Raw genomic sequence first — 25,181 nt, forward strand, 5'->3', positions numbered from 1 at the left:
TTCATTTTAATTGTGTACATGCTAGTTAAATGCATGACTGACAAGCGCTTCGAAAAGGACAGATTTCAATCGGCTCGTTTACATCAACTAGGAGGATTTTGACCATAAAAACAACTTAATATATTTAAGTAGACCTCCATAACTCACATATATGTGCAACAGGACCACTCTATGTGACCTTTAATGTGTCACAGTTCAAAGTCCACTTGGCTCGTTTTTATGAACACAAATTATCGAAAAAGGGTCTATTTTGTGACTTCTGCACAATTATTGCTACTTTATATCACTGCTAAAATGACTATGGAGTTGTGTATTAATCCCACGCAAATTTACCAAGGGTGCACCTCCGGCACAGATCTCTGCCATGTGAGCACTAAGGGTTAAGATTTAAATTTTAGATTTACATCAAGCAAGCCTGGACACACTGTGTAGGCAATGGTTCAAATCAAATGACATGTTTTGTCCGCAAAGGGATAAGTTTTCCCAGGTTTCCCTGCTCCAAAACACCTGACAAAACCAAAGCCTGACCCATGTATTTGAATCAGGTGTGTTGGATCTATGAAACATCTAAAACATAGAAGGCAGTGGTGGTCTCCAGGACCAGGATTGAGAAACTCTTGCATGACACAAAATCATTTTTATTCTCGGGAAAGTCGGCTTGTTTCAAATGCAAACCTGTGCCACAGGACATCACGCACATTTGGAAGAAAGCCATCCCCAGACGTGCTGTATCCACTTGAGATAATGAGTTGTGTGAGCATGGTTCCATTAGGGACCTGCACATGGCCATGTTTTTAATTGAAATGCTCTCCTCTCTACTTTCTACACCCGAGGGACGTCTCTCTGCCGGATAATATCCCCAAAAGTCTAACACATTTCAAAGACATTACAGTAAATGCTCATTATGGGTACAGGGCAGGCTAACCATCACGCATGTTTATGTCCTCTCTTATCCCTTTTTAAAGTTTACGGCAAGAAAGACGAGTCATTTCAAATATAAAATAATGTGCTGGACACACTCTGCTGGCAAAACTGTCATTAAACAGACGACAAACGAGGGTGGAAGTGATGTTGCAATGGGGTTCACCACACTCCCTCTGTGATATCAGTGCCTTCCAAGCAAGGTTTGAGAAGCCATCTACTAATTATAAGACATTTTCCTGTGGTAAAGCAACACCGATACATGAAGAGTTAAAATGTGCATCAAGTGATTTATGACTTGTTATTGACCTCCATCAGCAAAAGAGGAAGTGCAACACTGACAGGTTTCTGTCATGAGCCTAACTTGACCTTTAATTAACATTAATAATAAATAGACATTTTACAAAAGGCAGAGACAAGCAAGCTAATTAGGATCAGCATCAATAAATGCTTATTTTATCCAGTGTGCATTGGAGGAGCATGGTGTATTCTAAGTCACATAGTCATGCGTTAATTGGCAGAGCTTAACCCCAAACTCTTAGCGAATGCGTTGGATATTGGACTGATGTGCTGCAGCTTGGATGCTCTTGCAATAGCCTTTGCTAACAGTTGCATGGAGTAAAGGCAGCATTTCTAATATTTGTCATCAGATAGTAGCTATACTTGTTTACTATTATATTACTATAATTATATACTATACTGTGTTGTGTTTATTGGCTTTAATTAAACTGAAGCTTTATTATTACTTCTTATGTGCATCGTTCCCTCAAAAAAACACCACACCTTCGCAGTCAGCACTTTTCCAAAACAACTAAAAAAAATGTTTTATACCATCAGACATTTAGCTGATCTAATTTTTATTATTGTGTTATTATTTTTCCACGAATTACATTCATTGACGCTTGTTTTCAATCCTTGTACTTGATTTTTTAATGCCTTTAATTTGTGTAATTGTTTTTAATGCAAAGCACTTTGTGCTATAGACTGTAATTTAAATAGTACTTTACTTCCAAGGACATCGTTACACAATGTACATAGTAAATCTAAAAATACTTCACACAGTGTCTGAAGGTTATTGCGCAGTAATTGTACTTGTAGCAGCAGTAGATAGTAGTTCAATTCTAAGATATGAGGTGTGTATAGAGTTCAAGGATGGTTGTAGAGAAAAGAACTGATGAAAGCGCTGAGTTTCATCTTTTAAACTGTTGTTGGATCTGCAGCGGCAGTGTATTTTTTTTAAATATCTTCCAGTGGGGCCAAAAGGAGTCTGATGATTTGCTGGAATATTTTCATTATGCTCTCACATACTTATAATATAAGATATTTTCAATTATTCAGTCATTACACTTAGCTAAACATGCTGCGTGTGCATTCATATATGTACAGTACAAAGACTATTTGAAGCCATAGAATCCATAGAAACAGTTGTCATTTACATTCACACCATTATCAAATGAATTCACACAATGCTGATGGAGCCTATTAGCGCCACATTAGCGCCACACAACTCTACTTATCAGTATGGCGGTGGAAGTTATTAAATTCATGTCAAGATAAATTAAAAGCATGTTAAATGAGGTGGCTGCACCCCTGCGCTGCTGCTTCATACAAATACATGCTCTCGCAGATCGCTTCAGATACCATCCACACACTACACGGCCAATATGGCGTGGTCAGAGATACAGATCACTCAATTTCAGGACTGAATGAAAGACCCATGTCAAGTTTTTTTTGGCAATATCCATCTTCCACCATGACCTCTTTTTACTTTTTTTTTTTTTTTTTTTTTTAACTCTAAGTACTATTTTTGGCCCATTTAATATTTTTAACAGATAAGCCACTCCACAGTGTCCTCACTGGAAATGGTACTTTGTATTTACTATGCTTGGGTGATGGTAAGAAGTATGCTTATGTCATGTAATATGTAGTAGTACGTATGTATGTAAAAAAAACGTGCTATATCAAACCAGTATTTTGAAGTATAATGTTATAATAAAATATTTATTTAGAGAACTTCTAATTCCAATTCTGGTCAAGCTAGCTAGCTCCCACCTCCTGCACCGAAAAATCTCTCCTCAGGACTGGGGACAGAGAAACGGCTTAACTTGTCCAATACATTTAGCATAAATACATAGATACTACATCCATCCATCCATCCATTATCTACGGGATTAGGTGAACTGGTCACTCTAAATTGACCGTAGGTGTGAGAGTGAGAGTGAATGGTTGTTTGTCTCTATATGTGGCCCTGTGATGGACTGGCGAACTGTCCAGGGTGAACCCCGCCTATCGCCCAATGTCATTATTTAACAAATAATGTAGCAATGCACAAATTAAGTTATTCAAAATTGTATTGAATCAGTCAGGTCTGATAGTATTGCTTGACAGAGGCTGTTTCAGATGATTGTTGCTCAATAGAGGTAATGTTACATGGTTTGTGTTCATGAAGACCACACACAGGCAGATTAAAAACAAGTACAAACAAAGTGAATGAATACACCAGTTTCCATCAACTCTTACTGCAAATGTTATCACTTAAAAAATAGTGGCTACATTTTATCCATTTGATTAAATTTGCCACGCTCCCCCCCCCCCCCCACCGCCTTTCCCTGACACTCAAGTCCTGCTTGATGATGGGTGATGATTCAAAGTGTTTGGTATCTGAAGACTCCCTCCTTTCATGGAGAGACTGAATATGTGCACTCTCCATGGCCCATCACTTAATTTGATGTTTTCCCCCTGCCTCATGCATCCTTAAAATGGAGGCTGCTGATGGAGAGATAGACAGAGATGCAGAGGGCCTTCTCAATGTGCTTGTCAAAAGTTAATTCCATCCACTTGCTGCCCTTCACCTTTGATATGTCTGCTGATTTGCTGGTGCGTGCTTGTACTATTCAAATACTCTGGCCTTGTCAGATCATTTCAAGTTTTCAACCATTATCCGAGACATTAGGCAGATGCAATTAATGACAAGATTAATATTGCTGAGATAATGAATATGATGGATGTGATTTGGATTGTGCTTGTTACTGTGTTTCCTGCCCACAAACAGAGCAAAATGAATTCGTCTTGAATGGCAGACATTCGCAGATTTCAGTATCTGAAAAGATCTTAATTACCTTGTCAAATACACTTAAATTAAGGCGGGAGTATCTGCAGTCACTCGAAAACCTTGAACAAGTTTATGATTCACAAGAATAATAGGCACGCTGACATGGTCTAATTACTGGACCGTCTGGCCCTGAACATTCATCTCTCTCAGATATATTGACACACAAGGACTCGTGTAATCTTTCCACACCCACCTCAGACAGCACGTTACATGTCATCATTAAACAGTCTGTATATATAAAAAGTGCACTTTCCAAGCACACATCTGTTGAGGAATACAATTCAGATATAGCCTTGATCAACAGTACCCGCGGAAACAACTCGTGTTGCATTATATATGAAGAGAACCCACTGAAAAAACGCAAACCGTGGCTGTGTTTTATAATGTGAGCTGATTGGATGCAAATTCCAGAACTCAATAATGAGTATGTGCATATGTTGGCAGTAAGTCCTAAATCTTGAATACCTGAGTCTCGTACACATAATACTCACAGCTGCTTCTCTGCTCTCTGAGACAGATGCAGGCAGGAATATCCAGTAATGGACTATGGAGTAAGTAAACCTGAGTCCATTAAGTCCTATCCGATTGATTCAGGCACTGAATAATGCAGGCATTTGAGAAGACAAACGCCCTATAGCCAGTGTGAATGTTACCTTTGCTTGGCTTTAGTGATGGAGAGAAGATGGCTCCACTAATGTTATAGCCTGACAGTGTTGTGAGAGGATGAATAAGTCATGTGCCAGGGATGGGTCGAGCACACGGAGCTAAGCTGTTACGGCTACCTACCCCAAATCTCACTTGAACAAAAGAAAAGAACAGTGAGAATGTTCAAAACACACTTGCAGGGACCTCTAAAGAATCAAATAATGATACTATATTGTGATCTTGTTTGGTTATGCACATGGTCCGTACACTGCTACAGCATTCCTCATTGTGGCATTTAGTCAATAATGCTCCCTCTCTATTTGTTTCCATTTACCAAAGTGTAATGTCAAAGCACCTGCAAGAGCTCATCTGAGTAGTGCTAAGATGCGTTCTCATCTTCAGAGTGAGTCAGGTTGTTGGAGAGGACTCGCATATGGTGAGCAACCCAATGTCCAATGCTGTTTGATGGACATGGGCATGCTGCTGATTTCAAAGCTGGCTCAATGGTTGGTGTCCACAGATGGCCGGGGCTGAATGCTGCCTCATAATGATGGTTCTGTCCTTCTTTTCAAGGTGAACTGCTGTCACCATGGAAGGAGGGAAGGAGGAGGTGTCTGAGGCTATCTACATCTATTGTATGTTTAACAATCCTTAAGGTCCCTTACTGTTCTTGAATGTTAAAAATGTTGGACAACCTCATACCAGTCCTCCGTTAATGATGGTAAAAAAAAAAAAAAAGAAGAAGACGACAATATCAAGGTCTGCATTACTGTCATGTTACTGCATTCTTTGACATAATTAACCACAAACCACCTGGTTCTTCAGTATAAACAGATACACTGACAATTAGAGGTATGGATGGTGTAACAAGCTTATTCTGGTATGTGTGTGGCTGTGCATTCCCTTGCCGTTTATCATTACCTAATCCTAACCCTGCTGAAATGACAACTGACTGTGACAAAAATAACAACTGCACTCCAACTTGATAAATAGACAAGCAATCGTATAGTAATATGAGGTCTATAGAGCATGATGAGACTGAAGAAAGCAGTGATAATAAAAAAAAACTGAACCGATAAACATCTGAATTTACTGCAGCCTTATTTTTTCCACATATATATGTATCATACACACAGAATCAACTCTCTTTAACAACATCCGACAATGAGAATGTCACACACGGCATGGCAGCCCACCACCATAATCCATAATCACTGAAATAAAATGGTGCTTGGTTTATTTTAGTTGTGTTGTCCTGCTGAACATGCTGTGACATAATGTAAATGAGCTGAGAGTTATTTAACTGACCGCTCGGGGCGTTTGACCAGCTCTTGCAGCATAGGGTCACAACTTTCCGGCAGCTCGTTAATTGAAAGAAAGTTCCCACCGTTTAATGGTCCCAATATTTCCCTGTGTCCCTGAACGGTTGCAAGTAGCCAGTGTTAGTGTCACATTCACTCAGAAATGTGTGCAGCTTCATGCACCTCCGTCTCCAGCTACTAATCAATGGTGTCATGGAGTTTCCACTGTTCATACCCTACCCTGGCTCCACCATGTAACTGAGAGGACTCATGGAGTTCAATTTTCATTGACTGGTGCCCCCAATCTCTCACTCACTTCACCCAGGCATTATTATTATAGAGGGGTGGCACACAAACTCTGTAGCACAGCATAAATTATAAATCCCAGACTCGTCTTTCCCAGTGGGCCTCCAGCCGCACAGACTCCGGTGCACCTGCTGCACTGGCTATAGTTAACAAACACCATCCCATTTGTGAGAGAAGGGCATCATCTGATGCAATCACCACCAACAGTGCAAGTCACTTTCCTGGACATTGCCCTTGGCTGGAAAATGCGAGTTGATTTTGATCAGAAACTCACACCAGGGATTCTTAGAACTAATCTCAGGCCGGATCTAATCCTGTGGTTACCATCAAAGCAGATCCTACACATTGCTGAATTAATGGTACCATGGAAGGCTGCGGGAGGTGAAAGTCATTAATTCAAATGTCTGAAACACATCCACAGCCACTGAGGTGGAACAATGTGGCTGGCATACTCAGGTGCTCCCTGTAGACGCTGGGTGCAGAGGATTTAAAAACACCTCAAGAACTAGGCTCGTCAAGAGAATGGGTGTTCGAGGACAGGCATTCTGACAAGCTGTCAGGTCACTGTCAGAGGCTGAGGAAGGCAGCAGCAACTGACTCCGGATTAAATGGAAGGACTCCAACTGAGCCACAAGACGTCAGATTTGAGGGGTAAAAGCAGAAGGTAAGGAAGTAAAGAAGGAGGGTGCCCACCTGATGACCCCAATGAAGACATCCCCCCTACCCACTGAGCAAAAAAGACACCATTGCCAAACTTTTTTTTTGTTCTTTTGTTTTGTTTGATGAGCCGTTTCATACATTTAATATTAAGTGTATTGATCATTAGTGTAGCACTGATCAACACTGTAGCTGTAGTATAAAACATAACTAGAAAAGCACTCGGAGAGCGTAGACCTCCGCCAAGGCAGCTCAGCCCCCCACAAATTAGCGAGAAAAATAGTGATGGCGTCTATGGATCACACCCAAAATGTAATCACTTGTTGGTGGTCCCATTGCGGACATTTCCTAAAAATTTCATCCAAATCTGTCTGATTTTCGAGTTATGTTGCTAACAGACAGACAAACAAACAAACACATGGTGAAAACATACACGTCCTTGGCAGAGGTCAAAAATGGAAACTATGGACAGGTGTTTTTTTTTTCACTTTTCCCACAGATTTGCAAACTTCCTGCAACAGCACAGGTGAAATGACTGTAATAACCAAACAATGGCTTTGACATGAAACCTATAATTATGATAGCACAAACGTCACATAATTACAAGTTCGCTTGTGAACCACGTCGTCTGCTATACGCTAGGTGTTAAAGGGTTAATTGTTATCATTTAACAGTTATTTATTATTATTATATTTTATCAGGTGTATGAGTTTTCAAAAGGAAAATTGGCTAAATGTATGGGCCAAGAATATTGGCATCAATTGTTGACCATAGAATAACCCACTATGGTTGACCTCAAGTAGCTACTACCATGAGTGACAGCCTCACATTCAGAATAAGGTGTTCACATCATGACGGCATATCAGTGCTAATGTGATGATAATAGAACGTATTGCGTTGATATTTTTAACAAACTAAATCATCTCGAGTGTGTCAGCTCCCTCTGAATCTATTTGTATCCAAACATCCAGACTGTTTGTGGCAGATGTTGTCAGAGCAAACTGTGAAACATCTAAAGAAATAGCACCTTTTTTTGTTGTCTTTCATTGGAAAACATTTTTATCGACTTGACTCTCTGTCACCATCTGGAAAAAAAGAATAGGCTGTGAATTAAGAAGAGTGGGTGGTAAAATATGCCGTGTAATTAGTCTATTGTCTGCTCATGGCTGGTAACTGATGAATCTCTGTCAAAACAAAGGTTTTAGTAGAAAATTATTGACAATATTTGACAATGAATAACCACCAAAGCCACCAAATGACATTATGAAGTTAGTTGGCACAACTTGTGATCAACAATTCAAATGATTTTATTATCAATTTCTGTTTGCAGGGCAATAAAAGATGAATATCACAGGGTTTCTTTGATGATGACTGAGAAAAATCTGATGAATCGTAGGCTAGGCTAAAGCATGATTTTTCAGCAATAAATTTGTTTGCCAAAAGACATCTGATCACACTCCCGTTTCTCTTCTTTGTCAAGGATTAAGGACAGAGAAAGCTGTACTTTGTTGAGCCCTATAAATCAGTGTCTGATGTGCCTCAGATGGGCTGTCAATAAGGGATGTACTAATGAAACAACATGTAACTGTGACACTAAGCAATTTAGAGGATATTACCTGAGTTGAATTGCAGCTTCTATAGCTTCTATCTTTGACTCCATCAGGTAACAACTACAAAAACTAACATTGTGTTCCCGTCTCTTATACTCCACATATACTTTTGCCTCACATACGCGCACTGTAATTCCATTAAATGTCAGAAAATGATGATTGATGTTTCCCAAAACAAGTGACGATGTTCTAAAAGCCTAAATCATCCAGTGTGAATTAAAGTCTTTGTTTTCTAGAGCAAAGACAGCAGAAAATATTCACATTTAAGAAACTGGAAAATCAAACAGCTTAAAAACAAACAGTGATTATCAAAATAATTAAAGACTAATTTAGTTATCAGTTTATATCGCAGGCGACACGTTTGCATTACCGTAATTACACAACAGTTTGTGCTATTGAAAAAAATCCAGCGCTTTCTAAAAGCTGAGAAGTTGCACAACATGTGGTTATTACGGTAATTTCACTCATGCTGTTGCAGGAAGATGGAGAGAGATTTTTTTGGGGCTGACAATGATTCAAACAAATGTTGTTATAACTATGGGTTTTATTCTGTTCACATTTCTAATTTAACACACATGGGCAAAAGCACTTTACGTTTTAGTTACAGGACATTTTCTGGCACTATTACAGTGGAAAATAAGCAAAGAAAAAAACGCCCAGACGGACATTTTGAGGGTTAGGTGTTACAGGGTGAATATGAAAAGTAAGGAAACATGAATAAAATATGAGCAATACATTAAAGTGACATGTTTTAAATGTGTCACTTTATTGTAATAACCCTGCTTGGGACACAAACGGGACCAAGTGAAGTGTAATTATGTCCCACTGCTGTCTCGCTGCTGCGCTGCTTGAATATAATTAGATCAATTCTCTTTGCTGCAGAGAGATGATGACCAGGAGCCCCAGGGTCCTTCCCAGGTGGTTAGTGAGACAGGACTTCAAAGAAACTAAAAGTCATATTTCTTCTGGGTTCATAGCCTCTGAAGGGAGTTTCTATAGCGGGTGGGATACACGTCAATAAGACAAGACGACCACCCTCCGAGATCACACTCCAGTTTCTTGGAATGAGGGATTGAACTGGAAACAAAGACAGCTTTCATATTGCAGCCGACGCCAAATCAAGTTCATTGGCAGATTATGATGTTTCTAAACCTGAATCAGAACCGTAGGGAACGAATGTGTGTTTGTCAACTGAAGGATATCAGGTTATTTTATGGCTGTAGGGTCAGAATAAAATATTAAAAATCAGTTGCTGCCGAGTGCCAAGTTTTTTGTTTTGTTATTATTTCAACTTTTTTTGTTTGAGTACATTCTGTACCACGTCTGCAGTGGTACCCATACTGTTACTGGGGAATCAATATAGCCTTCCACTCTGGCACAGAAAGAAGATCTCATGCTCTTCCTCCTCAGAACGGAAACCGTTTAACTCCAAACAGTGTTACAAACTCCTCCGATTGCTGTCTAACAAAGCTACGCTTACTGACTGATGCAAGTTTTTCCTTTGGGGTTTAGTGCAGCTGGAACCATTCAGTGGTACAAACCTGCTGTCAGTATGTTTTCGTGCACAGTTAAGTTGAGTTACGCTTGTAGCTCGACTACACTGTTGAATTGGACTACTGTCCTTTCCCCAGTAAGGGAAGGGAATTGATTGGAGTGTGTCCACATTTGCTTACATTAAATAGTGATATGGCACCTTTCAGTGTGATACTATTAGCGGGAAGCTATGTGTTAGCATGTGAAGTGCCATTCCAAGTCACTGAAAAAATTAAAGTATTTGAGCTGGCAGAGCATAATAATAATTAAATTGTTGAGCAATGTCCTGTGAACGTACAGACTTGACCACATGATGTCATTTGGCATGGCACGGCACAGGTTGGTTTTTCACTACAATATAGCACCTACCCAGCATGGGCGGAGGTGTCACTGCATGGCTGCACAAAACTGACATGACTTTGTTTTACATGCAACACACACAAAAGAGTGACTAGTGACTTGTAAAGCAGTTGTTTTCAGTGTAACTGAATCATTTGAATCAGTTAATTAAAACTATTTGGTCAGTACTTCCTCCATGACCGGAGTCTGGACTGCACACAGTGGCACGGTTTGTGATGCCAGTCGTGATCAGCAGTGCTGTCGCTAAATACACCAGACTCCTCTGTTAAATATTGAGATTTTAGACATTTCCCTGGTAATTGTTGGAGATTAACCTACATTTTTAGGATTGTTAAGTCTTTTTAACTGATCTACAGTTCGGCTTGGTTCTTGTGTTGGCGTCTCTTCCTGTGACGACACTCTGACCAATCACTAGCCGGCAATCGGACGACTTCATGCATAGTATCGCCTCAGCTCGCTTGGAACCTCACCAGAGCAGGTACTAAAAAAAGTACCTGGTACCAGGTACTATGCGAGTGGAAACGCAACTTAACCGTGCCGTGCTGAGGCAAGGTGAGCCGGTGGAAACACGCCAAAAGGCTCCTGAAGCAAAGGACCCGGTGTCTTCCCTCTCTCTCTGCTTACTGACAGCTGTGATGCAACGTGCACATGATATTTGGTGGATTGTTGTAAACTTACTGGAAAAATGATACGCCAGAAAAATAATAAACATTTCAACAAAAGTATAAATACAGAGTAAAACAATCAGAGAGAAATGTGCACACTGCAAAATGGAAATGAAAGGTAAAGTCTTGGTCTCCTGAGAGGCGTGGGAGACACATTACAAAGTAAACTCATATTGATATGTCTGGCAGAACTCATCAGTTGTGTCTCTAACCATTTTTCTGTTTGCTAACCTTGTGGTAAGCAGAGTGTTCCCGCACCCACAGTCATTGCTATAAGCAGCAACAACATTTCAAGCTCACACTTAATTCAGATGTCAAACTAAGGGCCTGTGTGTCATTTAATGCCTGTAGGTGATGTATCGACCCTTCACTCCATCACACTGGGAGCATCGTTTACATATCAATTGTCTCCGTCTCTGCGGTTTTATTCCCTCCCTGTTCATTTCCTTTCATTTGCAAAGCCCAACCTTGTAAATTATTTCACACCTGAACAAACAGCAAGGATATCTATGATTTATTTTTCTTTCCCTTGCTTTTAGACTTGTGCTTTTCTCCTCCTAGAAACAACACCACGCAGAGCTTAATAATCAGTCGTGCACATCAGTCTACTTCCCACTGATAAAGTGGCCAAATCTCTGGATCCTGGCAGCCTTTTTAACCACAGTAAGTAAAAGAAGACTGTGCATTATGAATATGCCATAACCTTTCTGTGTGAACCCTGTCTTTCATCAGCCTCCTGCAGTCAGATGGTACAGGACAGCCTCAGCTGCTCTGGCTAATTGTTTAACATGTTCTTGTCAGTCAAGCTTATCCCAAATGGCAACTCCTTAGCCAGCAGTACAATGAGCTGCCTGAGCCACGGTAGCCTGAGAGGAGTAACTGTCATCCATTCACCAAAGGCCTATTTCCATTCCATTAGCAGCTGTGCAGTGTGAACAGTTGAAGCTGGCTGTTGACTGCAGACCTAGTCAAGCTTGTACATGTTCTGAAATAGCCCTTATTCTGAGGTATTTGTTTCATTTTCACACAGACAGAGGTAATTGCGTTTGTGTTCAGCTCCTCAGCGAGGCGGATTCTCTTCACTTCATCAATCAAAGAGATGCAGTAAATATTCACGAGCGACAGCGGCGATAAGGACTGTTGTGCTTTATCACACATTTTTGGTTCAATAGAGTTGTTGTAACTTTATTTAGCTGCTGCAGCCAGATTGATCTCCACTGCAAACCCTGTCTAACTCAGTTGCATGGTTTGTTAGATACATAAGAGGCAACTCAACAGGATGAGAAAGCACCGTGTAACCTTGGGCGAGGCCATTGGCAGCTGAAACAAAATACATAGTGCTGATTTATCACTCTTTCGTAATAGCAAAACAATAAGTTAGATAAAAAAAAACACAAAAAGCTACACAATAAGTGTCCTTTTTATCGACAGCGGAAGACAGAAATAGGCAATTGGTTTAGGGAAAAACAATCTCTGTGGTGTAATGAGGGGGCTGTGAAATGTTCATCAACAACTCCAAATGTTCTCTGGGTTTAATACAACACCACAGCAATCTGTAAAGTAAGATCAATTTCTCTGGCCTTTGTTCAAGTGCCTTTTCAAAGGCGACCGACACTTCAGATGAAGCCATTTTGAGATTGTGAAATGGAAGTAGGGACGTCATTAAATGAAGGAGCGGGATCTGTCAAGCATTTCTCATTCCAATAAGCCCAAGGAGTGCGTTTGGGTTCAGAACGGTTCCACTCGGCTGGAGAGAAACATTTTCTGAATTTAAACGCTAACCAGTTCTTCAGCAAGCCCTACGCTCACATGAAGCGTTAAATTCAACTCAAAGCAGCAGCAAAAGAGATTTACATTTTCCATATAGAGGCTGTGGAGCCTTTTGGTTAGCAGAAGATTTTACATTAAGGGGATTTTTTTTCTTCCTTCCCCCACTACCATCTATGAAACTTAGCAAAGTTTAATCACAGCCTCTGTTTACGGCCTGGGTTTTGTCTCTTAAGCTCCATTCCTCCAGCTGGAAAACATTAGAACATTTCCTCATCAGTCAAGAATGTTCATGTGAATATTAATCGCTTAAATATGGGATTTGTAAACATGGCCTCTCTAGTGTTCACCTACACGACTCCTTAGCCTCAACTTAAAGCAGTTCTGCAAGCAATTTCTTCTCCTGCTTATCGCAGTGACTTTTAATTGTGTTTAAATAATTAAAAATAATAAACTCTGCATTTTCTCCTTATTTAATTTTTCTTTTATCAGCAGCACAGATCGGTGGTCCTTACCCGCATGCCCAGCTCAATGTTTTCCCCTCCGTAGACCTCCATGCCAGGATCGAGCAGACCGATCTCACCAAAGTATTCCCGGTCTACCACAAAGGAGCAGCCAATCATAGCCGGAGTTCTGGACGAAGAGAGAAAAACATAATTTTTATGACAATTCAGATACAAAACATGTATACAAAGACAGAGAAATCAAGCTGTTTTAACCAGTTATTTGACAATGTCGTTAACAACTTCAATAAACTTCATTTAAATGTCCAGATACACATCCAGGTTATAATAGTTTGGGATGACACACAATTCAGTTTCAGTTAGTTATCAGGTTGTTTTAACTGTAGTTTTTATTTTTATTTCAGTTAACCAAAACGTTTTCATTATTTCGTTAGTTTTTCGTTAACTATAAAAACCTTGATATACATTATATTAGGAACTTGCAAGGGTTTCTTTTTACACCAATAATTGAACCATCGTGAATGGAAAACTCAATCACTGGAGTTGAAAGAGTGGTTCATGCATGATGTGCCTCACAGTGGAGAGACTCTGGTCTTTAAATCTTTAAAACGGACTGCTTCTGTCTCACAGCACAGGGTTCAGAGCAGAAATGGTGCAAAGACAAAGAACAACGTTGAGCTGTAGTTTGTGACAATGTGAACATTTTTACAGGGATGAATAATGAAAACAATCTGACTTTATCTTCTGCTCAGCTTAATTTAAAATGCAGCCGCTGTAATTGAGACAGAACTGTTCTTTATCCAAACACAATGAATGGAGAAATGGGGGGGGGGGGCACATTGGATTCATTTCATTGCCATTTCAGGAGTTCCACTAAAGCTATTAAGTAGCACATAACCACCCAATACTCTGCTAAGACAAATGCACTGATGCATATTTAACCATATGTATCTGTTTGGTGCAACAACTCATGTTAACTGACCCTCCATTATGATCCTTTTATTGACCGAGGATGCATGGACGTGGTATAGGATGCTGCCCAGCTTGACAAACTGACATTGATAAGAGGAGATAATTAAATGACAGACATTTCAGTAAGTGACCCATGGGGAATAGACGAGAAGAAAGAAGAATTATGAATGATTCAATTAATTTTTGAGCTTAGTCAAACATTTTAGTGCTACGTTTTGAGTCATAAAACATAAATGAGGTAATACAGTAATTCTTAATAAGTGGGTTATGAGCCAGACTTCTTTTTTTTTACTATAGTAGGTTCAGTATTTATGACACAAAGATACTATAAAAAACAACAACCAAAATACAAATACATACAAAAATATATTCCCCACCCATCCAGAAAAGTGTTTAAAAACTAGAAAACCTCAAAAAAAAAAAAACAGCAGCAATGGTTATTTATTTATCTCTCTGCCTTCAAAAAGAAATTGTCCCACTTTAGCTTCTCCCCCCCACCCCCACACACACACCCACCCCCAGGGCTGCTTTTCAGTGCTATTATCTGTCAGGTCCTAAGTGCTCTGGGACAAAGGCTCTCTCAAAAGGCATTACATTCATACACAGTATTGAGCTCTTTTTGAGTGCCTTTATCCTTCTTTCGATAAGGACACACACAGTTGTTTTTGTGGGAGATGCATTGTGAAATTTTTGATTCTGTATTTAAGTAAAAAAATTGCAGTGAGCCAGAACAAGTGTGAGGCTGGACCATAAAAAAAAAAAAAGATTTAGGATCAAAATAAAGCTGAAGCAGAGACTGAATGAAATTCTAAACTTTGCGCGATTTGGCACTCAGTGTTGCATCAATTAAAGCGGACCTAGACCGGAAGTTCCAATTAACGCTGTTTTTTAGTGTGTATCTGCGTCATTACCTTGTTTGCGAAGCCCTGAAGGTTAAAAACAAACAGTTCAGCCACTGCTGAGAACGATGTGTTGTATTGTAATCTCGGTCCGGTTACGTAAACAGCAGATCCTACTGCTCCGGGCACTAGTCCGGACACATCCGGTTGCGTACATTGAACCGCAGAAGAAGAAGAACGTCCGTTGTGGAGGTGTTTCACCAGCGACAGTGTCTTCTGACTCTGGGTCTGACTCCGGGTCAAAGTCATAAAAGGGACTGCGCCTTGGAGTCGTGACGAAGCTATTTTTAAACACTGTTAAAACAATGTTTTGATAATGAGGAGCAGTGCATCCACTGTTCCAGAGGGGGGAGCTGTGCTTCTGAGAGCGGGTGTGCAAATATGTCACTTCCGGGTACTGGCCAATCACAAGACAGTTGGGAAGGCTCTACGCTGGCTGGCCAATCACAACACAGTCTGTCTTCTGGGGGCGAGATTTCTGTCTGAAACAGCGCGGCTGAGGAGAGCGTCAGTAAGAACAGATTTCTATCGGCTCGTTTACAGCAACTAGGAGGTTTTTGACCATAAAAACAAGTTAATGTATGCAAGTAGACCTCCATAACTAACATATATGTGCAACAGCACCACTCTATGTGAGCTTTAGGATGCATCAAGATTCAGCCGGCCAGAGTTTGCTTTCTTTGGTGCGGATCAGAGTTAACTAGGATTCGATTTATAAGGAGCTGGTGTGAACACACCCTAAATTGCCTCTGTTCCACATTGAAAACTAGTTTACATTTACCCACGCTTGCTTGCTTACATAAACCTTTCTTTGCCTGATGTAGCATCTAACTGTCCTGTTTAAAGTATAAGCTGATGTCAGGGGAAACTTTCACGTGCCGTTATTTGCTGTGGAGATATAAAAGACAGACGCAGCACACACTCAGCCCCTTTTCACCCATCCTTTCTTCTTTCCTGACAAGTGACCTACCTTTCTTGCCTCAAATAACTCTTAAAAGATGACGTACCAAACTGTTTTTGTGCTGAAGTACAATACTTGAGTCAGATGCACGTGATGATGAAGCTAAAACCTCTCGCTCACCTCATCCGTTATCGCAGTGCTTTTCGACACAGGATCAATGATATAAGGCTGCAAAAGTAACAGTGTCGCAGTGCTGGTTGTAATAGTTAGTTGAGTTATGTTTGGGTAATGTTTGGTGGGAGAAAAGTCAATTACACCATGAAGGAATGAAAAAGTAATTACCCACTGAAGCCAATTAACTGAGGCCAATTAGATTAATAATAGCAGCCAGATGTTCATCAGTAAAACGTTGTGTTTTAAGATTAAAGACGAAATAACGATTCAATTCACGACTTGCACTTGCAGCAGTGATCAATTACACGCATTATGTGCGTGAGGATACGGAAAGAAATGCGTGTCCGTATTGGGCGACAGAAACTGAAATGCCAAAGTTCAGACAGGAAGACGAGAAGTAACGAGGACAGTTCCCACTATCTCTAAACTCCACCGGCTGGTTTACGTCCAATCATGACACAACATGGAAAAATGCTCTGCCTGTGCCAATCACTGCTGTCGGGTTTTAAAGTGGGCTCTCACTTTCAGTACAGTCAGCTGTCATTTCAGAAACCTTTGGTGATTTTTTTTTCAAATTCATGTTCAAAAAAACATGTTTTTTCTTGTACATTTTGTGATGTTAGAATATATATATATATTTAATATTACACAAAATGAAAATACCACTGATGACAAACTCAAACAAATTCTGAAAACATCAAAATAATATCATTATATTGTTTGGAGTTTTTAGAAATTCCTACTCTGCTTTCAATGGTTTTGGCTGTGGTTACATCGATTCAAAGATTGTTACAAGGCTAACTGCTGTCGGATTGTGATGTTTGTGTGCACTTTTGTTCCCGTATCAATCTGTTGTTGCAGAATTATGTCCAAAATAGTCAGAAAAGGCTTGGAGACGGAGCTTCTGTGGATGATAGGCAGAAACCTTGAGGAAATAAGTGGGAGAATGATTTCCAGTAGCAATCTACACAGTCAACACACTTCAGCCGGCCCTTTAGGCGATCTGTCCGTTTGCAGCAAACTGTCAATGGGAAAATAAAACGACTGTGCAGTGACTGAGGCTGTCCTCTTATCATTCTCCAACTCAAGTCTTGCTGTGGGCGATCAATAATTCATGAATTTTTCCAGTAGCTTTTGAAAAAAAAAACATGCAGAATTCAGGACTGTCACCACATTATTCCTTTGCTGCTAACAACGCCTTAGCTGAGTGATCCAAATCAACAAATCTATACTTCAATCCGACCGCACCAACGGTTCAATTTGGAATTGGAGTTGCTGCATATTGTTTTTTGAAGATTGAACTCATTTCAAATTATATCTGCCCTTTGAATACTCATCACCCATTGTGCAGCCACAGGCCATGAATCAGACTCAGAGCCCTTAAAGCCACATCTTTGGGGCTCATACTTTCTGTCTGCTCGGGTCTGCGTGGTGTAAATTTCGCCATCTGACCAATTCTACGTTGGTTTATATACTGTAGACCCTACATGGACAAATCTGTGCACACTTCCAGTTTGATTCTACACGCATCTACCCTGGAGCAAAACACAATCCAGTCTAATTGGTGGTGTGCTCTTTTTATTTAAGGGGCGATGAGGATGACGGTAACCATGGAAACTTGCTTGAGGTTATATGAAGTCCACGGGTAGTGACATATGCACAACACAGAAAACAGGAAACATAAATGAGGGCGATTCCCTGGTTTAAAACGAACAAACAAACAAACAAAGAACTCTTAAAATGGAATTTGATATTAATTAAAGGAATCTCAAAACTGTGAACAGTGATTACACAAGTCTGATTCAGCCATAGGACTGAAGCTGACCGTGCTAAAGGCTCTTTAGCGTAGAGCAGAGCATGTACTTTTGATTTTGCTTTTCTCTTTTTACGATTGTCCCTGAGCTTGTGGTTTGAATTGTAATTATCAATGTGACACGTTTTATTGCTCTGAAGTTTAAATATGTCTGAGTCAGAGGGTTAATAAAGCTCATTCAAAGCTTTTTCCTCGCAATTAAGGGACCTTTCGCTAACTGTGAGAGTGATTGAGTCTTTCCTTTAACGGTCAGTTTCAAAGACCAAAACCATGTTCATCTCTATCACACAATAAGAACGCTAGGTCAGATAAATATTGTTTTTTTTTTCAGTTTCAAAAGACAATCTTAAATGAAGCCTTTCACATGCCTGGATTTATTTATTATTTTTTTATTTATCTTTGGGTCTAAATGGATTTTTAATTAATTTTTTAAAATGCTGAGCAGATATTTAAAAATGCAATTTGTTTATATATAATTCTCTAAATGGAGCTTTAATTCAATAATCACTGTGAAACTGATTTTTAAAAAGAGTGATTAAGTAAGGACAACAGTTTAAAGATATGAATGGTTTCCACCATGTGTATGTTGTATTTTATGGGTTGATTTAAACTGGGTTCGAGCCCCAGTTGGATCAAGGGTCTGGAGTTTGCATGTTCTCCATCTTCGGCTTCCTCCCACAGTCCAAAAAACATGCAATATGGGGATTCTGTAAATCGGACACTCTAAATTGACCATAGGTGTGAGAGTGAATGGTTGTTTGTCTGTGTATGTGGCCCTGCGATGGACTGGCACTCTGTCCAGGGTGTGACCCACACGATAAAGCAGTAGAAAATAGATGGATGGATGGGATATTTGGAGTACTTGTGGATGGCAGTAGAGAAACACCAAGCTCACAGCGTTTGTAACCCATAGCAGTGCCATGAATATAGACAAAATGAAAATGATATCTGAGCTACTTCACGCTGTCTTTGGCTTGACCTCGTAACTCTTGGCTCCTGCACTGACTTTGGCTTCAGAGAGAAAAGCAGGACAGAAAGGAGCTATAATAACTGTTATTCAGTCTACAGCAACATTTGCAAAATGCTCTGACCACAATACAATTCAGTCGTGATAATTCACACGTTTTGGCAATGCCATACGTTTCCTTGCACTGAGACAGATGAATTAATGCATCTCATCAGGGGGACGATCAGAGCTCAGGGTCAGTCAGAGTAGGCAGTTACCATGTTTTACTAGAGGACATTTTAATTGGTGTAGCCAGTGACCGCATTTGCTATGCGCATACTTCCCCTCAAATGTATTCTACGCTGCAGCCAAGGCAAAGATATAGTGAAACATGAGGAATATGAATAAAAGACAGCGCATGAATTTTTACAGCTACACCTCCTCTTGCTGGTTTTAACACTTCTTACACTTACTGCCATCTCCGCCCCCCGTCTCACCTTTATGTACCTGGAAACCAGGGACCATTTGATTAATAGATGTATTTAATGCTTTTACTTTATGGAAACTGTAGTGAAACCTGACGACAAAATGACATCATCGCGGCCTGCACGTCATTAATCACAGCTCTTCTTCTCCACCTCTGAATTTCTGTTAATATGCTTTCGCTGAGTGTGTGCGCGCAATGAATGTATCGGAGGGAGCACTGACAGAGCAGATTTGCATTTACAAGCAGCTCTACAGGACCACAGAGAGGCTCACGTGGTGCTGCATTTGTCATGGCTTTGGCAAGTTTCTTTCCCTGTGTTTTTGTCCTGTCCTCTCGCTCTCTGATGGGTCTGGCTTCTTGGTCTCCTCCTCCTGCCGCTGCTGCTGCTTCTTCACCTGGGTTCAACACTCCATGTGATACCGACACATCGGATCTGTCTTATACACTCTTAGAAATAAAAGTGCTAATCCTTTATTCAGGAAAGGGATTTTAAAGGGTTCTCTGGACCATTAGTGTTACCAAGAACCCTTGAAAAAGCCTTTCTTTGAGAAAGGGTTTATCAGAAGCAAATTGTTCCAGGTAGAACCTCAGCCCTTGTAGAATGACCCTTTTGGGACCCTTATTTCTAAGAGTGTATCAGTATTTATCTCATGAGGTGTTTTTTGAGTCATTGAGACCAGCTTGATTTTTGTTGAAGCCTCTGTCCTGCTTACGCCCTCGCTCAGCCTCAAATTTGTCTTCCTATGGAGATTATTTCCTATCAATATTTAAGATCTTGGCCTTTCAATTTGAGAGCAGGATTTATTGATTTCGAATTCAGATTTTGTCACACTTTCCCTCAAACTCATCACAAAATCTGAATTTGAAATCAATAAATCCTGCTCCATTGATGGATTGGAAATGGATTGGGTTTTTGTTATTTAAAAAAAGAGAAAAAGAAATGAGTCCAATGTTCGGTAAACATTGAACAACAATTTCTTTATGAAGCAGCTTTAAATAAAACTCCACCTTTATTTTTTAGATGATATACTGACAGCCCATTTCTTTTAGCAAAATTACAAGTGCTGCACTGCAGTTCTGCACCAGTGCCTTAACAATAAAGACTGTATATCTTTATTCTATTGTAACCACTATATGCTTCTGAACAGAACAGAATATTAGTAGTAGACTTCCTGTTCATCCAAAGACTTTGCTTCTACGTGCGCTGCCTTGCACTTGAGCACCAGAGGATCATAAGGCGTGTGCTCTCTGCAGAAGTTCACACTGCGTTACTATACATGACTATAAACAAGGCTTTCTTCCATCCACTCACTTTATGGACTCAAGAACTGTGATGATTAGACTATAAAATCATTTTTACTCACTGAAATGCTCAAATGCTCTTTTCCAAGTCCAAGGTTTTTATTCAGACTTTTTATGTTTTCATAAACGACCCTAATCGTATTTTAATAAGAAGCACATTTTCTTCCTTTTTTAAAAATCCGTTAGCTGCTGTGGCTTCAGTCGACAGTCAATCTGTTGTCAAAATAAATCCACTATCAATTATTATGTGCAGTCAGTTTGTCTTAGAGTCATAGAACTCAACTCTTTCGTTACACACAGTATATTTCACATTTATCTGGCAGAAATCATGGAGACGATAGCTCAACAGCAGTCATAAATAGTAGGACAGAAAAGGATTTTTGGGCAAAAACTTTTGGGCCACTGTTTTATCAACAGCAGACATCTGTAACAAGCAGGTCCAAGTACACTGCACGTTGTTTTGTTTTCGTCTCAGTCCCAGGAGAATTGATAAGAGGTTCCGCGCTCTGACAAAGAGTTCAACTAATCAAAGATAAAACTTTCCATACGAGGACTCCGTATTTAGCATTTCTGCAGCTGCCCGATAGGCAGAAAAATAAGATGATTTACATACAACAAAATACTATTAGAATCGAATATGATTTCACCAAGGACACAGACATCCAATTCAGTGATTATACGGAAACATGATAAAAGCCCCGTGCTCTTCTCCCAAGAGCAGGGAGAACAAACTCACAGTCAACGCAAGATAACACACACACGGCTGTGGCCTTGTGATCCAGCAGCAAAATGGAGATAGTCATCATCGCCATGGTAATTTGGCAGCTTTCTACAGAAGAGGAGGCTTTATTTGCGTGTTTGGGTGGCACACTGGACCACAGAGCAACCTTAGTTTGATGTTTCCCCCACATCAATAAGTCATATCCCGAGGTTCATTCATATTTCATCAAAAATCCTCATCTATAATGAAAACACTGTTCACCCACCCAGGGCCTCACCTGATTGGGGCCGTCTCGTCCCCTTTGTCCAACCACTCCTGCGGAGGGATGATGTACATGCACCACAAGCCCCAGTTGTAGCCGTGGGCAGCGTTGGCGTACTGCTGCACCTCAAACGTGTTGAACTTGATGTTGTCAATCGCGGGCAGGATGATGCGGGTGTGGTCCTCCTTAATCCGGGAGAGGATAGGTTCCGCCCTGCACATTTGAAAAGAAGACAGAATTTTTACGCCTTTCAAAATCTAAATACGCAGAGGCTTTCACAGCAGAGAGAAATGTGAGAAGTGGATCGAGATGTTTCATTCTGTGAATTTGTGAAATATTAGCATTGCAGCAATGCAAAGTGGCAGAATGTGGGAAGGAAATCAATGCAAGTATTTAAAAATATATTGGAGAGAATTGATATTTACTGAAAGTCTAGATTTCACAAAACCACACGAGCACAGCAGCAGCAGCAGCAGCTCCAGATGACTGTGCACATCGTCTCAACTTTCATCCTCGCGTAACATTTACATGGGCTTGTCACTACTGATGCACTGTGTCAAATCTGCATTTACCCAATGACAGCGAGGATTGGCTCCCTTTTGCCAAATAAATGTTCAGCGCGACTCATACTTCATCTCTCGTTCTCATGAAAATGAAAATGTCAAAATGTGACACTTTCCCAGCAGTGAGACTTGATAACACATCAGGTGAAAAGGAAGGCTGCTGCACTGGGGGAAGCAACTGAATATCCAATCTTTTTTTTTTTTTTTCCCAGCCTTTATCTCATGGCTACTTCTCAGAATCAGCACATATTCTTATGGAACACATCAAATGGAGAGCAGAAGACATTTTCACGAAACATCGTAAAACGCTAAGAGAGGCTATAAACAGGCCTGGTCTGTTTAGGAGAACCTCATCAGAATTATGGGCTCGCCCGTCCTACATTCATGCTTCAGTAAAACATTTTTTTTGGCCTGAGGAAGTGGGGCATTTTAGCTGCAGCGCTTGAAAGTGACAAGCAGAGCTTAACTGATGTGACTCATCCTAAGTCATTCAAAAAAAAGTAAGTCAATAGTTTTGAGAGATTAAAAAATGTTATTAACCTTTTGAAAATAATTGCATAAAATCGTGTTTCAGTACGTTGATGAGAGCAAAAATACATAAACATATGTATCGACACACCACAGCACATTCGTTCATCTACATCAGCCGGCATTGAGGTCATCACAGGTCGATGATCACACTGATAATGCAGTCGATTTTCAGTCAGCTTTTAACAGTCAAGACTGATTTCTTTCACATAACCAGTGAAGTCTGTATATTATGTAATCCATAAACATACATTAATGTAAAAGCAACTCGTTTTTGCTTTTATAGGATGTTAGTTTCTATCACTGAGACTCTGCATGAATATGGTAGGTTTTATCATGATCTCATTTAGCTTTAACAAAACCAAACTACTTTAAAAAAGTGGATTTTGGGTCATATAAACCCATAAATACTACACAGTGTCCCTTTAACTCATAGTGTAACTTCTGTCCCCTGCCCCGCCCCATTTGACAATGCTTTTGAATGTAACCAACATTTATTTATATTTAAAAGTTATGACCACAGCTTTGATTTCTCACAGTAACCACTGCTCTCAGCAGTTTTCTTCAAGAATCTTCTGAGGCAACACTGTTTGTGTGCCAGGAGGGACGACTTCACTGGTAAGACAAGGGACTACAGGTTTGTTTTGTGGCTGGCGATGGCGCTCACAGAAAGCTCTCTGTGCTATTTAAAGCCTTGGGAACATGGTGTAGAGATCTTCACGGTAGAGGATGAAGCAGCAGCACTGCTGGCATCTGCTGCATTTGGATAATCTTCCTCATGCCGAGAGATGATCTCCACCCTATCTTCAAAGCAAACCTTCACACTCTCAATTCCTTATTTGATATACTTCTAAATTTAAAAGAGGCTGCAATTATAAAATTATGAACATATCTCTCAATACTCCCACGCTTTTCCGTCTATCTTTTTAAACCATTGATACTCCCTCTCTCTCTCCGTGTGTCTTCATTCTGATTGATGTCTCTCTCTCCTGTTAATCTCATTTCCTCTCCTCATCTACTGCTCTTCAAAAAGTGAAAACCATTTATCTTCCAAAAGCAAAACTACTACTCATCACATGAAGGTGCGTAGGCGCAACAAAGTGCAGAGGAAACTGATCCAAATCGAACGACGTGAGATGATGTCACTAAAAAAAAATTAGGCAGTACTTTCAAAAAAGCATCAATTGATAACGTGGGATGGGACGGTGAAAGTGCTCCAGTCGCAGTTATGAGAGTCAGGCAGATGGTACTTTTACAAAGCCATATCAGGGGGAAATTCTAAAAACGCTTAACATGAAAAACCTTAACGTAGATCGATGTCCGAAAAACCGCTGGGAAGCCCAGTTATTTATGCTATAACGGTGTTGTTTTTATTTACAATGTATACGTACAAATGAAAACGGGCTATATTGCTGAGCAAATAACACAACACAACAACCAGCTATTTCCCCTCCCCTCAAAAAATCCACACAGGACTGAGACAGTTCCTTTAGTCATCATGCAGAAGCCCAGCGTCCGCACCTGCCTGTAATGGAAGCTGAGCTTCCCTGGCAGTGACCCCCTTGATTTTTTATTTATTCATTTGTGACTTTATGTTAATGTTGATGACTGGCAGTGAGTTCTCATCAATAAAACTGCACATTCCATGTGGAAAGTTTCCACAGTCTTTTGTATTATGTTTTTATTTTTCTGAAAAATGCTTGGTTTTCACCGAACCTGTGGTCATATCGTATCGATATCAAAATATCTGGCATGAATATTGATGATTTTGTCCACATCGTTCAGCCCTATTAGACAGTGGAGGGGACAGAAGGACCGGACCATGTACACATTAGCACAGTCTGTGCGCAAACGTTACAGGACACATGTCTGTTGCTGTGGTGCTGTACTGTCTCCTCAGCAAGAAACCGTTCACTCCTGCATTCACATCAGGCACATGCACACTTTAAAGGAAATGAGAAGCAAAAATCTATGATCGGTTTACTTGATGTTATGCCCAAAACACAACTATGAATAATTGACACACTAAACACGACCCCTTTGCTCCGCGCGCCTCACACTTCGCCGAGATTACACAGGGTGTAAACGGCTGAACTGGAGTTGGACACTTCCTAATGCACTTGGGCTACACACTTTAGATCATTTAAATCAGGCCCCTGAACGGCTACAGAAACACCTTTGAAAGCTTTCTTGTGTTATTTATGGATGTGGTGATGAAAGCTATGGCGTAACCTCCTTTAAGGTCCATGTAAACATTTATATCAATCAACAC

The 25,181-nt window shown here is 40.3% G+C and overlaps 1 protein-coding gene across 1 annotated transcript in view; it reads right to left on the reverse strand.

Moving 5' to 3' along the window:
- Positions 1-25,181, reverse strand: part of galnt9 (polypeptide N-acetylgalactosaminyltransferase 9) — a gene marked incomplete at both ends in the record, with an annotated part of 85,017 nt that overhangs the window by 15,961 nt on the left and 43,875 nt on the right. Inside the window, 2 exons of the mRNA XM_083903006.1 lie at positions 13,393-13,510; positions 21,834-22,031. Coding sequence (XP_083759132.1) covers positions 13,393-13,510; positions 21,834-22,031 — 316 coding nt within the window. The remainder of the gene's footprint in view (positions 1-13,392; positions 13,511-21,833; positions 22,032-25,181) is intronic.

This window comes from Microchirus variegatus (assembly GCF_963457635.1).
Source record: "Microchirus variegatus genome assembly, chromosome: 16".
NCBI lineage: Eukaryota > Metazoa > Chordata > Actinopteri > Pleuronectiformes > Soleidae > Microchirus > Microchirus variegatus.